Below are 15,782 nucleotides of genomic sequence, written 5' to 3'. Positions count from 1 at the left end.
AGAATATTGGAAATAAAAGCAAAAATAAACAAATGGGACCTAATTAAACTTAAAAGCTTCTGCACAACAAAGGAAACTATTAGCAAGGTGAAAAGGCAGCCTTCAGAATGGGAGAAAATAATAGCAAATGAAGCAAGTGACAAACAACTAATCTCAAAAATATACAAGCAACTCCTACATCTCAACTCCAGAAAAGTAAATGACCCAATCAAAAAATGGGCCAAAGAACTAAATAGACACTTCTCCAAAGAAGACATACAGATGGCTAACAAACACATGAAAAGATGCTCAACATCACTCATTATCAGAGAAATGCAAATCAAAACCACTATGAGGTACCATTTCACGCCAGTCAGAATGGCTGCGATCCAAAAGTCTACAAGCAATAAATGCTGGAGAGGGTGTGGAGAAAAGGGAACCCTCTTACACTGTTGGTGGGAATGCAAACTAGTACAGCCACTATGGAGAACAGTGTGGAGATTCCTCAAAAAACTGGAAATAGAACTGCCTTATGATCTCGCTGCCATTCTTTGTGAAATGCCTATTCATACCTCTTGGCCAATTTTTCTGTTGGATTGTTTCTCTTGATGATTCCGACTACTCTCACTACCACGCGTACCCACCTAACAGTATCTGCATCCACACACTTTGGGGTGAATTATTGGAGCTCCTGTGAAAAGCCACCCCCTCCTTCCCTATGTAAAGACATTGCGTTAACAGTTCTATGCTCTTCATTCTGCATTATCACTTACTGGCTTTCCATGGGAATTGTGCCTATGATTTCTTCCCTCTAAAACCAGAAACCGAAACCTCTCTCTTCACCCTGCTTCCTCTGCCAGCTACCACATAATGTCTTTGTGTTTTGTAGCAGAACTTTCTGAAGTATCACATGTACTCACTTTGTCCCTTTTTCTCTTCCCATTCCCAGTTCCCGTCAGGCTTCCCTACTGCTTCACCATTATTAATCTTGCCAGGTTACGGATGACCCACACTCAGCTTAATCCAAGTGGATCTTAGTCACTTGCCTCGTACGTTGATACAGCCGGTCTTTCCCTCCTCAGTTCACTTTTTTTCTTTGACTTGGACGAAACATTGGTCCTTTGTCCTGCTGAGATCGCTGATTGCTCCTTCCCAGTCTCCTGTTTTTCATTCCTTCACTTACTCCTTATCTTTTAATGTTAAAATGCCCCAGTCCTCTGTGCTTCTCAGTCTCTTTGCTTTAAATACCACCTATATGCTGCTGCTGCTGCTGCTGCTAAATCGCTTCAGTCCTGTCCGACTCCGTGCGACCCCATAGACAGAAGCCCACAAGGCTCCCCAGTCCCTGGGATTCTCCAGGCAAGAACACTGGAGTGGGTTACCATTTCCTTCTCCAATGCATGAAAGTGGAAAGTGAAAGGGAAGTCGCTCAGTCGTGTCCGACTCTTAGCGACCCCATGGACTACAGCCTACCAGGCTCCTCCATCCATGGGATTTTCCAGGCAAGAGTACTGGAGTGGGGTGCCATTGCCTTCCCTGCACCTATATGCTAACCACTCCCAAATGTACATTACCAGCTCAGAGCTTTTATCCAAACCCACACTACCCATGCAACACCTCAACTTGAGAGTTTAGCGTGCCCGTAATCGAACTCCTGTTCTTACCCCCCTCTCTCTACCTGTGGTCTCCTCATCTCATGTGATAAACCCACCACCCCACCAGTTACTCCTTTACCTTTGCTCATGCTTGACTTCTCCTTTTTTTCTCTTCTCACATTCCATCTACCCACTTTCAGAATATTCCCAGATTAGAACCACCAGTTCAGACAGTGAAGTGTCTGTCTACATTGCGGGAGACCCAGGTTCAATCCCTGGGTTGGGAAGATCCTCTGGAGAAGGAAATGGCAATCCACTCCAGTACTAATGCCTGGAAAATCCCATGGACAGAGGAACTTGGTAGGCTACAGCTCATGGGGTCACAAAGAGTTAGACACGACTGAGCAACTTCACTTCACTTCAACCACTTCTTACTCTCTTACTGCTCCTTCTTGATGTAATCTACCATCATTTCCCACCGAGATTAATGCCATAATCTCCTAATCAGTCTTCCTTTGTTTTCTCCTTTCTTTGCTTTAGTGTCTGTTCTGAGCACAGTAGCTAAAGTAATTCCTTTAGATGTTAAGTCAGACGTGTCTTTGTCTGTTGTTCTTCCCTCTTGCTCTGTGCTGTAGCCACAGTGATGCCTCTGCTGTTCCTTCAACCCACCAGACATCTCGTAACTCAAGGCCTTTGCACTGGCTATCCTCTCTGCCTTTCTCCAGATGACTGCATCCCATACCTCTTTTGAGTCTGTTAAAATGTAATGTGATGAGGGTAAGCCTCACTGAGAAGTTAATGCCTGTGGCTCAGTATTCCAGTTCTCTCTCACCTGGTTCTGCCTTTTTCTTTATCCGTTTCGCTTATCAGCTACTGAGTCTGTGCTTTGGCCCATCGGTTTGTTCATGATGCCTTTTAGTAAAGAACTCTAAAATTTTACTGGAGTCACATTTATCAATCTGTTCATGGTTTGTGTTTATTCAGCCTTGTTTTACGAGTTCCCCCAGGATCCTTGGGTCCAGCAAAATTTTTGGCTACAGCTTTTTGGCTGCAAGATGGGCTGGATAAAATTTAGGCCTGAGATGGGGTTGAGAATAAAGACCTTCATTAGTGTGTGTTAGTCACTTAGTCGTGTTAGTGATCCCTTCTGTTCCCTCTAGATGAGTGTTGACCAGAGACCTCATTTTAGGAAGGTAAGATCCTGAGGGTGGGGGAGGATGCCGGGCATGTCTTTGGATGCTGAGATGCTGATATTGGGCTTCCTTCCCCAGCCAAGAAGAGGTAAAATGATTGAAGTTACCTATAATGGGAGTCATTGCCAGGCCTACATAGTCACTTCTCAGGATGAACAGTGATTACAGCACATACTGGTTTGTGTATTATCCGCCCACCAGAAAAATCAAGCATTCTTTTCTGTTTTTATTTATTTATTTCTTTTTTAGAAAAAGCATTTCCATGTAGATTAGAATCTAAACTAGATAGTCCATTTTAGCAGGTAAGATTCGGCTAAAGTCTTGTTTTCTCTGAATACATTCCATACCTCAGTTGCCTCTTAGAGATTTCAAAGGCTTTTGTGTACCTGGTAATTTGGAGGAATTGCTTTTATTTTGTAGTTTCTTAGGGACTTCTAATATCTCTCTTGTAAGATGTTTACAGATGTCAATAGCTACTAGATCTGAAGGGTTAGAGTAACAAGATCATTCTGTTTTCACTTGTGATATCTTGTTTTCTGCTTGTGCTATTAGTTCTTTCCTAGGTTCATCAGAGACATAGAATCAGACTCAAGTTGCCCTGCTTTTTATTGGGATGTTTGATGTACTGTTTTCTTCTTCTGAGAGTGTCTAGGCTCAGCCCAGTTCTGTCAAGCCCCTTTCTTGTTCAGGCTGCCGTGTTCACACATTGAGGTGTGTGTCATCCCATGGCCCTTATTTGAAATGCTTATTGAAACTGTTTCTTACCATTCCTCGTTTTGGAGTTCCAGTCAGAGAACCTTGCCTTTACCTTGGTGGTGTTTCAGAATAAGTAGGGTAAGCTTCTGATGTCAGGTTCTATGGCATATCCTAAGGCTGTGGAAGGGAAATTTTGGTTATTTTGTTTATGTCATTAAAAAAAAAGCAAATGTTCACTTGGTAATCACATACCTCCTCCCCAAATAGATTGCCCTGTATTGCTAGGGGAATAATATGAATACATTGGGACTGTTTTGCTCCTGATGGCCAATTCTGATAATCATTGATTTTTGTCTTTATTTAAAATTCTGTTCATTACTGACACCTAGTATCTTCTGTCTAGCAATCTTTCTTACACTATGAATAGTGCTGTCATAAACTCTACTTTAGGGCTTCTCAATAGTGACCCACTCTAAGGAAAACTCAGTGTTGGATTATTTCTTTAAAGAAGTTCATGTTTAGGGCTATACTTATTAGGCAGCAGTCATGCCACCATATGACTTGATCAGAGTTTAGAAATCCAAGTTGTTCCTATTCAGAGTGTGTAGATTCTCACACCTCAACTCGCAAAAGTGGAGAACACCCACCTTCAATTCTGAAGGAGTCTTCACTTCTTTGAGGGGCACTGCAGTGATCCTGCTGCCTTTATTTTTTAAGCCAGAGAAATGAGAAGACAGTTGGTACATATGAAGCTTGAACTCAAAGAATTGTGCATATTCTTGGTGATATCAGTGAACTGAAATGTTTAAATGATGTGTTCTAGAGGCCAAGTCTTTCTTTGGGTCTAGGGGAAAACCTCTATTTTGATGCCTTTGACCTCAGGATGAAAATGATAAGTGTTCTTAATTTGAGTGTAGTTGGCTGCCTAAGAGAACGTAATTTGAATACTTGAAGTACAGAATGAAGTACATAGAGGTCTTGTGTCAGGTGTATAAGAGATGGCAAAACAAACTTGAGCCCAGATGGACTAATCACACAGAATGGGAAGCAGTGACATGCATCTGGGTTGGAGGTTATTGCTTAATTTTCTCTGATTTTTTTTTCTCCAAATATCTGTTCATGCAGATGGCATACTTGTTCTCGTATATCATTCTGCATGTTTCTTTTGTTAGTACATCCAAGTATTTGAATATATACTATAAGAGAGGTACTATATACTTGGGTCTGGGGTCACAGAGGACAATAGAAATGGACATGATCTCTGTTCTCATGGAACTCAAGGGGCTAGCGGGGGGAAGCATTAATCATACCAACCAATCTAGCCAGCATCTCCCAGTTTCTTATTCACATGCTCTAGTCCTGCATACCCTGTCCTACCCCACCCCCAAACTTCTCAGATTCCTTCTCCTTTATCCCCTCTGTCCATTCCCCCGTCAGGTGCTGTTAATTCATTTCTTAAACTAGTTCTCACGTCTCAGTTCCCAGGTATGTCGCCTTTATCTGGACCCTCTCTCTTCATCTCAATTGTTTTGCTCAAAACACCTCTTTTGGGGGCAGTCTGAGCTCCAAGAAATAACGAAGGGATTGATTGCATTATTTGTTGAAATACGGTTTGTTCCTGCCTCTCTCGGAGAAGGCAGTGGCACCCTACTCCAGTACTCTTGACTGGAAAATCCCATGGATGGAGGAGCCTGGTGGGCTGCAGTCCATGGGGTCGCTAGAAGTTGGACACGACTGAGCGACTTCCCTTTCACTTTCCACTTTCATGCATTGGAGAAGGAAATGGCAACCCACTCCAGTGTTCTTGCCTGGAGAATCCCAGGGACGGGGGAGCCTGGTGGGCTGCCGTCTCTGGGGTCGCACAGAGTCAGACACGACTGCAGCGACTTAGCAGCAGCAGCAGCCTGCCTCTCTACTTTTGCTTGTCTTGCCTTTTTCCCCATCTCTAGTTTTCTTCCTAGTTCATTCCTATCCTGCAAACTCATGTTAAGTCCCACCTTGTCAATGAAACATCTCCCGATTACTTCTTTCTTTCCACTTCCCTGAATTCTAATAGCACTTAGTCCCTCGTCTGTATCACATAATTCAGCACTTATTCAAAACTGCTTCATGTTACTTCATAGTTACAGGATTTCTGTTATTATTATTGTTAGGTTACAAGGATTTTAAGTCCAGGATTATAACATACATTTACATAGTGCTTTGTCTGGGGCTAATAGTTGGTACGTGCTTAATAAAGGCTTATAGAGTAATAGAATGAGATTTATAGTATATCTGTAAATGTTAGAAGGGCCCTGATAACTCAGTGAGCTGCTTTTATGTTGCAGTTTAGATAGCTGTTTCCTGTTGAGGAACATTTAGGTTGTTTCCTGTTGCATAAACAATTCATTGCTTATTTTTGAGCCTGTCATTTGTAAAAGATAATTTTGTTCCCTGTAAAGCAACCAAATACTTAATCACTCACTATATATCCAGCAGTTACTCAATATTTGTCATACTGGAAGGTAGAGCCTCCTTCAGGTGCATTGTCTGTATCTTGTGCTCTTGGCTGTGTTCCTGTCTGAGTTTTTGCTTTGATTTCCCATTCCTGATGTGATATTTTATTTTGCTTTAAGGATAAGAACAAGAAACTCCGTCCCCTCTATGACATTCCCTACATGTTTGAAGCCCGGGAATTTCTGCGGAAGAAGCTCATTGGGAAGAAGGTAAGCGATGACAGAAACCTATTTGCAAATAGTTGTGTGTTGTTTTAAGCTGGGCCCTTGTGACGGAATCCCAAAGACCGGCAGATAGATGACTTGCCTCCCCCAAGTCAAGCGATTTTGCTTTGATACAAAGAGAGGAGTGCCTCTGTCTCAGGAAGTGACATCCCTCGGGAGAATTCTAAAATTGGGGCCCTGACCATAGTGTGATTGCCAAGGCGCTCACGGCGAGTTCTTTCCAGGGTCCAGGCTCAATTCCAGTTTCAGTAATTGCATGTTGCCCTGAGCTCCATTCACTTGGCTCTCTGCTTCTCTCCAGCCACCTCCATTAAAAGTTGGGGCTCTGGGATTTGCTAGGGAAAGAAGGTGGCTGCTCTTTACTGCTTTCCGTGTTTCTGTGGAGAAGAGGGAGCCTGCCTTGGTGGGGAAGAGAGCATGGTTTCCTGGTGGTTCTTGGGGAGACTTTCTGGTGGAGCCTGGAGGCCCTCAGAGGGCATTTCCTTGGGTTGTCAGAGCAGAATGTTCTAGAAGCTGCAGAACTTGCTGTTCTGTCAAGCTGATCATTAACCTCTGATCTTCCCCTGACTTTCCTTGACCTCCCCACCCTGCCTGTGCCGGGCATTTCTTTGTGTCCTGGGTAAAGAGAGGAAATGAATTGGAGTATTTCCTTTGGTAATTGAGAGAAATTTGTGGAGAAGGACTGTGATTTGTCTTCTCCTTACTTTGTTTTGGTGGGAATTCTTCCAGGAAATGTTATGTTTTTGGCCAACTTTTGTTGTGGGTTAGGAAAGGCCATGGTTCTAAGTCTGGCCTCAGCATGTCGAAGCCATATTAGCATTCTTTACCTCCATGCAGGTTTTTAAATGATGGGAGTTGTGAGAGGTTTGTCAAAGTAGTGTAAAAATAAATATAAATATAAGCCATTTGATTATAAACCATAGTCACTAGAATGATAAATTATAACAAGAGATTTTGAAGCTGGGCATAAGATGAAATTGCTAATTTTGAGGCAGAGACAGCAAACTGGGTTCCCTAACATGAGTATTAAATCTCCTCAGGTTCCTTCAGAAAATAGGCTCATTTGTCATTGTATAAAACTTGACAGAATGTTGTATTCATTCATGAAGTGTAGTGCAAATGATGGCTTTAAGCCTCTTTCAATTTCTAGATCTCCTGTTATCTGATCGAATGTCTAACATCTCTGTTTCACCAAGTTGACACCATATCACTCATTTACTGGCTCATAAACAATGGCATAGAGACAAGCAAGGAATCCTATTCCCCACCCCGCCAGCCCCGATACATATGCATATCTATTGAAATCCGTCCAAGAATCACATTGAAAGGGGTGGCAGTGCATATTCACTTCGTGGGCAGCCAGTTGTGTGGCCTGTGTTATGGCCTCCACCTGCTTGGTTTGAATATTGCCCTCCTGGATTCTGCTTCATCTCTGGGAGCATAGATCACAGCTCAGGGTAGCAGCTGCTAAATGGTTTTAGGTTAGTCCAGGGCCCTGCTCTCAAACACTGTGTGCCTGCTGGGCCTTTGTAAAGTCCTCCGTCTCAGGATAAAAGGACTAACCTCCAGTGTCAGATTTGGTGGCAATTCTTAAGCAATTAGTCTCCTTCTTGGTGGGAGAAACCTCATTTACTGGTGCCTCTGCATCAGAGTTGATTGGATTCTGTTTGTGCTGAGCCCAAGTTTTGTCCCCCACGGTGACACTGTATAAATGATGAATACTGTATCCCCACATAGGGAGAAGGACGCAGCTCAGCTCTGCTGGGCTAGAACATTCCTGATGCAAACTGCTTTTCTGACTCACCACCTGAAACCACTTGCCTGTCTTCTGGGCGCATCAGTTGCAACAGCAAACACCCATGTGCTCTGGAGTCTGGGAGCAGACAGGGCAGTGGCTGCCTCAAGGGGGTGACCCGCACATCATCACACATTTCTGCCAATTCCCTTCAGACCTCTGCAGCAGCATGTAGTGATTAAGAGGCACCGAGAGGGTGCATGCGGGCCTGTGTGTGCCCATGTGCACGGAAGCTGATTAGGGCTGCCTGTCACAGCTTAAGCAAGATAATGGAGGTAAAAATCATCTTCTCTGCCCAGACTATTATTTGACCATCCCAGAGAGTCTATAATAAGACAGTTTGGAGGGATTTCTAGAATGTAGAGAAATAAGATTGAAGGTAAAGTGGTGCAGTGCTTTGTTAGATTCAGTGGCCTCCATTTCAGTTATGGAAATGCACTTTGGTTCACTCCCCAGATTTAATTCTGGCTAAATGCCTTAATTAAAGTAACCAGGCACCTCTCTGAGTCTTGGTTTTATCTTTTGGGAGCTGGGAATATTATTTGCCTTTCCTCTCTGATGGATGAGAATCTGCCATAAAACTAGTCATTCATGTTTTTCCAGATGCCTATTAAGATTTTGTTTTGTTTAGTGATACTGCTTTCATGTAGAATCTAGCATAGCCTGACTTTTTCAGGTGAGGTCGAGAGATGTAATCCATGGGCAACTAATTTGCCCTTGCCCAGATTTGGGTGTTACCTGATACCCACTTCCACAAAATGAGTATGCGCTTGTGTTAGAGTATATATTTGTGTGCGTGTTTGTGTTTTGTGTGGTTTGAGGAAGAGTTAGAAGATGTGTATATCCTGGAAGAGTTTCGGAAGCTGTCTGAATTGCCATACTGCCTGGTCGAATGCCCTCCCCATCCCCCCGTTTACCATCTGCCATCTGTGCATTCACTCAGATTTGACTCAGGGAATATGCATGGAGGAGAGAACTGTCTCACTGATTTCTTCTGGGGTTCTTCATGGTCCCAGTGTAGTGGACACATGGGATCCTTGGTAACTTCAGCATGTCCTGTAGTTTTCCAGAATGGCATCCTTACTTTGTGTAAGATGATGAGATTGTGATGCCCTTCTAAGAGAATCAGAGCTACAGTCCTCATCTGATCGCAAGAACAGTTTCTTTCTCTGTGTATTTTTTTCCCTTAATATTTAGAGATTGTCAGCCCTAGGAAAGCAGGAGTTTGTATGTCTAAGTCATTTTACTCTCAGTGGAATAAGGTGATGGTAGCTGGGAATCTTCATTTGGAATTTTCCACAGCTATTTCATAGAATCTCTAAATATTTTTTAATCTGTTTAATACAACATTTACAAATGACATGTGAATCACTATAACTTCTATCCCTTGATTGTGGAATTTTTGTCACCATGGGAACCATTGCGTTCAAAGTTGTAACTTGTTTAGACCATTGAAGGGTCAGAAGTGGTGGATGAAATGAAATTCCAAAAAGTGATGAAGCCGCAGCCCTGGCAGTAGAAAGTTGCTCAGTCCAGGCTGTCCTGTCTCTAGAAGTTCTACCCCCACCCCTACCCTCCACCAGTTCATGTATTCCCTAAAGATTTCACCACTGTTTTCATTGAATAAGTAAATTGGGGAATGAGGCACATTTGTAAACCAGTAGCTGACTTTGTGTGCTTTTTATGTCATTAAAATTTGTTCTGTAAACTATGCAGACTCTTTTTAGGCACTCAAAATTAGGTAATTTTCTTGATAAATGCAGACATTTGAAAAGTTATTGGCTATAAATTAGGGAATTATTACTTTAGATTGTTCTTTTTTTGGAAGCCTATTTTACTTGAGGGTCATGCTTTTTTGGGGGTGTGGGTGGGAATGATTTCTGTGTGTGCCAGATTTAACAATTCCAGCAGGTTCAAGACTGAACCTCATGAAAAATCTGTTCTCACTTTTTAGAATGGTTGGTATAGTATGTAAATGATATTATCTCTATTCTGAGTTAATGTACTTTTATGAGCCAGGCTGGCAACCCAACCACTGTTAATACCCTTGCTTCTCTGGGATAAAATATTCTGAATGTCTAAGTCGACTATAGAAGATACGGCTCATTTGTTCTTCAGTGGCTAACTGTGCATGATTTTCATGCCATTCCAATATGTATGTATGCTACATACATATTGTATGTATTGTTTTATAGCACTTCATATAATGCTCATTTTAGCTTAAAAATTTAGAGCTGTCATTTATTGAGTTGGTTGTTCCTGGTAGACACTGAATTTTGTTTTTACTTTTTAATATCTTCACCTCTGCCCTGAAAGATATATGTGTCATTCCTGTTTTATAGACATAGAAACCGAAACTTACCCCAGATGTCCATGCTCTTAATGATGATTCTGATGATAAAGGGCGTCCGGAAAGGCCTGCTTTCCTCTTGTGTGTACTGACTGGTGTGTAGATGGCCAGGGTCAGGGTGCTTTGGGGGCATGACCGTCCTTGTGTATAACACCCTACCTGCTGTGAGAAGTTGATTCTCTGCCGCCACAGCATCCTTGTCCACAGATAGCCGCAGGTGGTCAGAGCACCAGGGATCAACCCTCTGAATGCCTTCAGCCCTCTAGACATTATCTCATGAGTCTTTGAGATGTCCCTGTGAAATGATGTTTCCTCAGATTGCTCCTCCGAGAAGCCCGTGTCAGATTACATGATCTTCTTCAGTTCCACAGACAATGTGAGGTCATAGCAAACAGTGTTAAGCCAGTGTGGAGCTCGATTTTACTTTCTCTTCCATCTTCTGGCAGAGGTGAGGCTTCTGGGAGAAGGGAAAGGGCAGGTTACTTTTTTCTTTTTTAATCTTCGGCAGGGCCCCCCGCAGGTTGAGGAACACACTCAGTGCTCCAGTCCCTGTGTGAGCACGGGACCCTGAGGCTTGCCACCCTCAGCCGACGTGGCACTCAATTCAGCTGGTGGGTGCTCTTCAAGGGCGTGGGGCTTCCTTGAGAATTCATTTATTCTTCTCACAGGCTGCGTCGCAAAAATACTTCTGCTGTGTGCTAAGTTAATCCCCTGTGTTAAGTACAAAGCTGGCAGTCTGGGGATTCTTCTTCTTAATTACCTCTGATGCAGTTTAGTTTGGTTTTTATAAACATTTCCTTTGTCATCTCCACATTTTTCACTTCATATTAATGTGATTCACTCACGCCATGGAAAAGTCCTCTACATTAATGATCAAAACAGGCCCTAGGGTTGAGAATGCATTGTGATTTAAATTGACAGGTTTATGTGAGGTTGCTTGTCCTTGCCTTCTCAGTGCCAGCTGTTACCATCAGTGTGGCTGTAAATTTTTTGAATAAATGGCTGAAGATATTCACCAAATCGAGATGTTTTGAATTGGCTCGTATTTTCTGACCATACCTTTTCCGAGTAAGACTTCTCCCACTTGTACGGGACGAGAGCGTGTCAGTGCACCACAGGAGACCAAGGGTCATTGGAGATGCCATTGACCTCTTGGCTGAACTCATCAGCTCTCTTGTCTGGTGTAGGTAATTAACAGAAATGACTGTAGGGTTTCTGGAAACTCAGTTGTTCCCAGCAAGGTAACATTCTCCTGGCTGCCACTTGAGAGCTCTTCTTGATGAGCTCTTGGTTTTGTTTTATCTGTAGGTGCGGCAGAGTACCTCTGTGATTTAGAGACCGTCAGGGTGTTGAGCTGAGCATGTAGCTCTTTGGTGAAGTGTGGTATTTGTATCAAGTATATTCTTATGCCTTCTTCAGAAAGGACGTCTTATATAAATGAAGAAACCAGAAATTGAAACTGCATTCCTGAAAATTTCTTCTGTAGGCTTACCTGTGGGAAATGGTTTATTAGATACCAGGATCCTCAAGATCTCCTGTCTCTGGGTACTGTTAGACCTTACTGGGTTTAAAGACCTTCTTCCCTGGACTCCCAGGTTGCTCGTAGGTTCTGGTGAGAGTCCTTATATTTATAACTGATTGTCAGTTGGCTTGTCTTAAGCCACCCACTCCTGATCTTTTCACCCAAGATTCTGAAATATCGTCCTTAGGGCTGGAACTTTCCATGCCTGTTCTCTGCAAACTGGGCTTTTATTTTAGGGGGAGATTTGTGCTGAATCAGCTCAGCTGTGTTTGGGGGTAGGGAGAGGACAGGCTTTTTTTCCCTACTTTAAAAATAACCCTTGTGTGCCAAAAAAACCTATAAAATGTGCTGAATTGCAAATCTTCCAACTTCCTATACCTCCTGGTTTACAGCGAATAGATTCTTTTGAGCTTGGGCTCAGTGGTAATGTACAGAATATCTTACAGTGTGTGGAAGGGAATAAAGTGAGACTACCCAGACGTGCTCTGTTGGGAAGCAAACCCAACTCTTTTTATCTTTTCTCACAATATTTTTTCCCTAGTAGTTTCGTCTTCTAAGGGTTTGTATAGGGATAGTACATATAAAGTTTCTAGGAAGAAAGATTTTGGTATATTTGCAAAATCAGACATCATTCCAAAGTAGTGAGTCCAAATTTTAGGCATAGACTCTTTAAGATTTCTTTCTGTGGCCTCTGTTTTTGATGTGTCCAGAGAGTTAGGCTAGTATTTCCAGTTGCTTGAGTATCTTCCCTAAGGACATGGAACAACTTGTGGGTATACAAGAGGGTAGTATGCACAATTGTCTGGTTCTAAGGTGGACATTCCAGAGAAGGCAATGGCACCCCACTCCAGTACCCTTGCCTGGAAAATCCCATGGACGGAGGAGCCTGGTAGGCTGCAGTCCATGGGGTCTCAAGGAGTCGGACACGACTGAGCGACTTCTCTTTCACTTTTCACTTTCACTCATTGGAGAAGGAAATGGCAACTCACTCCAGTGTTCTTACCTGGAGAATCCCAGGGACAACTGACGTGACTTAACAGCAAGGTGGAAATTCCTCCAATTCATTACAGTTGGGTGACTCAAGTGGCGTCTTGCTGCTGCTGCTAAGTCCGCTTAGTCGTCTCCGACTCTTAGCGACCCCATGGACCGCAGCCTACCAGGCTCCTCCATCCATGGGATTTTCCAGGCAAGAGTACTGGAGTGGGGTGCCATTGCCTTCTCCCAAGTGGTATCTTAGGGCTTCATAATTGAGGTCATACGGTTGTGAGCTCAAAGGCTATGTGCTCCTTGTTTTAATGCATTTAAAATCTGAGCAAAGGTTTTATTCTTACCGAATCAAGGTCTTTTGCTGATACCTAGAACTGCCTTCTTGCTTCCATTGACTAGTTTTCTTTCCTCTGGCAAGCTTTCAGATATTCCTGTGTGTGTGCTCAGTTGTGTCCGACTCTTTGAGACCCCATGGGCTGTAGCTCGCCAGGCTTCTTTGTCCATCGGATTCTCCAGGCAAGAATACTGGAGTGGGTGGACATGCCCTCTTCCAGGGATCTTCCTGGTCCAGGGATCAAACCTGTGTCTCTTGGGTCTCCTGCACTGGCATGTGGCTAAGCATTGCAGTTCTACCCTATAAGGACCGCTGGCTTGGACAGTCTTTCCTGGTGGTTTCATGATGATAGGTGCAGTGGGCTGAGTAGTGTCCCCTTAGAATTCGTGTCGTTTTGGAACCTTAGAATGTGACTTTATATGGAAATAGTCTTTAAGGATGTGATGGGTTACAATGAGATCCTACTGGTTTAGGGTAGGGTCAAAACCCAAAGACCCATGCTCTCATCAGAAGAGGGTAAGACACAGATGGAAGGGCATAGGACAGTGGAGATGGAGATGTAAGTGACACATCTTCGTCTGTCTGGCCAATTGACTCCTGACTGGAGTTCTCATTTTTAAGTTTTGTACTTTAGTGATAAGCTCCTTTGAAAAGTATTCCATCAGTTGGGGTTTTATGTTGATGTTCTTTCACCTCTGACCCCCTGCCTGTCTTGTCTTTCTTGCATTTTTTTCTTTCCCTCCTTTCTTCTCCCAGGCTTTAATGCCTGTGATCTCCAGACCAGCTGACAGTCGATACAGAATAACCAATACTTGGGCTTCCCTGGTGGCTCAGTGGTAAAGAATCCATCTGCCATGCAGGAGATGTGGGTCTGATCCCTGATTGGGGAAGATCCCTGGAGAAGGAAATTGCAACCCACTCCAGTATTCTTGCCTGGGGAACCCCATGGACAGAGGAACCTGGCAGGCTACCATCCCTGAGGTTGCAAAAGTCAGATACAACTTAGCGACTAAAAGATGACTACGACAGCCATTACTTGAGCACATTTCTAGTTTTGTTGGCAGGCTCACCCGAAGACTTCTGCCTTGTTTCCCTTCCTTGAAGAATCAGTGCTGATGTCTACTTAAGAAGGCTGCTATAGTCACAGGGCTTCTATCATTTCGACTTTGATCATTAGCATTTTGAAATATGGCACACCCTGGGAGAAATCATTCTGGCAGGAGCTTTTGATGAACTATGCTCATCCCATTTAAGGCTGATGAATAGGACATTAGGAATAATTAGCAGAGGCCTGGTCTGCAGTGCCACGTGAAACAGGTCACTTGTGTAGGTGTGTGCCACGGGGAGCTGTGCCTGAGTTTCTCCTGTCACTATAGGAATCTCAGTTTTTGTCTTCAATCTAGTCTTTTTGGACTGGATAGTTTTTCTGTGGCTTTGCCTTCCCTCCTCTTCTGGCTGTAAAAAGTGATTGGACTGGGCTGGGCTAATGAGTAGATGGCCCTATTCGGAAGACAAAGGTTGAATAGGCTTATTCTCTTTGAGGACTGAGCCCCTAAAGCTTTGATCATGCCTCATCACTTGATCGTATAAGAAAGCCAGAAGAGGAAGCCTGATGAAATCAACTCATTTGTATTATTCAGCAAATAGTCTTGAGCAACTACTCCATACCACACCTTGTTCCAGACATTGGGGTTCAAACCCTAAAAACATCTGGTCTCATGGAACTAATAGTCCAGAAAAGCCACATGATGGTTGGGTACCTTTTGGGAGGTAAAATGTGAATAGAGTATCATCTCTGTCACAAGCTGCCTACAGTCTAACTGCGACTGTACATCAAAATGTGCAAAGTTGAATAAGAATAGATTTGAATATCTGATGAGATAAGAAACATGTCTCTTGGCAAGATTGGATTAATATTAATGTGAATTATACGGATCATAGTTGTCTTTCAGAGACAGGAGAGGTTCCACCTGCTGTGTGACCTCATGCGCTCAGTGGCTTCAGCGGCCTGTTACATATGAATATTTCCACCCCTTGCTTCTTTCTCTGCCTTCAGATGTACTTCCAACTGCTGAACACTGGATCTCCAGATAGAGATGCCAGGAGAGAGGTGTCAGCTATTAGGTCTAAAATGTAGCTTTTGGCTTCCATATGGTTTTCTTCTCTGCCCACAAACTGCCTTGGTACCTTTGGCTGCTACTGCTGCTAAATTGCTTCAGTCGTGTCTGACTCTGTGCGACCCCATAGGTGGCAGCCCACGAGGCTCCCCCGCCCGTGGGATTCTCCAGGCAAGAACACTGGAATGGGTTGCCATTTCCTTCTCCAATGCATGAAAGTGAAAAGTGAAAGTGAAGACGCTCAGTGGTGTCTGACTCTTAGCAACCCCATGGAGTGCAGCCTACCAGGCTCTTCCGCCCATGGGATTTTCCAGGCAAGAGTACTGGAGTGGGTTGCCATTGCCTTCTCCTAGTACCTTTTGGTGGTCTTAAATATTGTCACCACCCAGCCATCATCCCAAACTTTAGTATTGGCAATCTCCCCATCCCAAGTTCACCTCAATCTGCCATAGTTATCACTTCCAAATCTTCCTTTACTCAGTGTTACCCATGGC

The 15,782-nt window shown here is 43.5% G+C and overlaps 1 protein-coding gene across 1 annotated transcript in view; it reads left to right on the top strand.

Moving 5' to 3' along the window:
- Positions 1 to 15,782, top strand: part of SND1 (staphylococcal nuclease and tudor domain containing 1) — a 421,950-nt gene that overhangs the window by 147,924 nt on the left and 258,244 nt on the right. Inside the window, exon 12 of the mRNA XM_010831720.1 lies at positions 6,079 to 6,168. Coding sequence (XP_010830022.1) covers positions 6,079 to 6,168 — 90 coding nt within the window. The remainder of the gene's footprint in view (positions 1 to 6,078; positions 6,169 to 15,782) is intronic.

This window comes from Bison bison, unplaced genomic scaffold (assembly GCF_000754665.1).
Source record: "Bison bison bison isolate TAMUID 2011002044 unplaced genomic scaffold, Bison_UMD1.0 scf7180017864530, whole genome shotgun sequence".
NCBI lineage: Eukaryota > Metazoa > Chordata > Mammalia > Artiodactyla > Bovidae > Bison > Bison bison.
The sequence above is the reverse complement of the archived record's forward strand: the minus strand, read 5'-3'. Positions and strand labels throughout refer to the sequence as shown.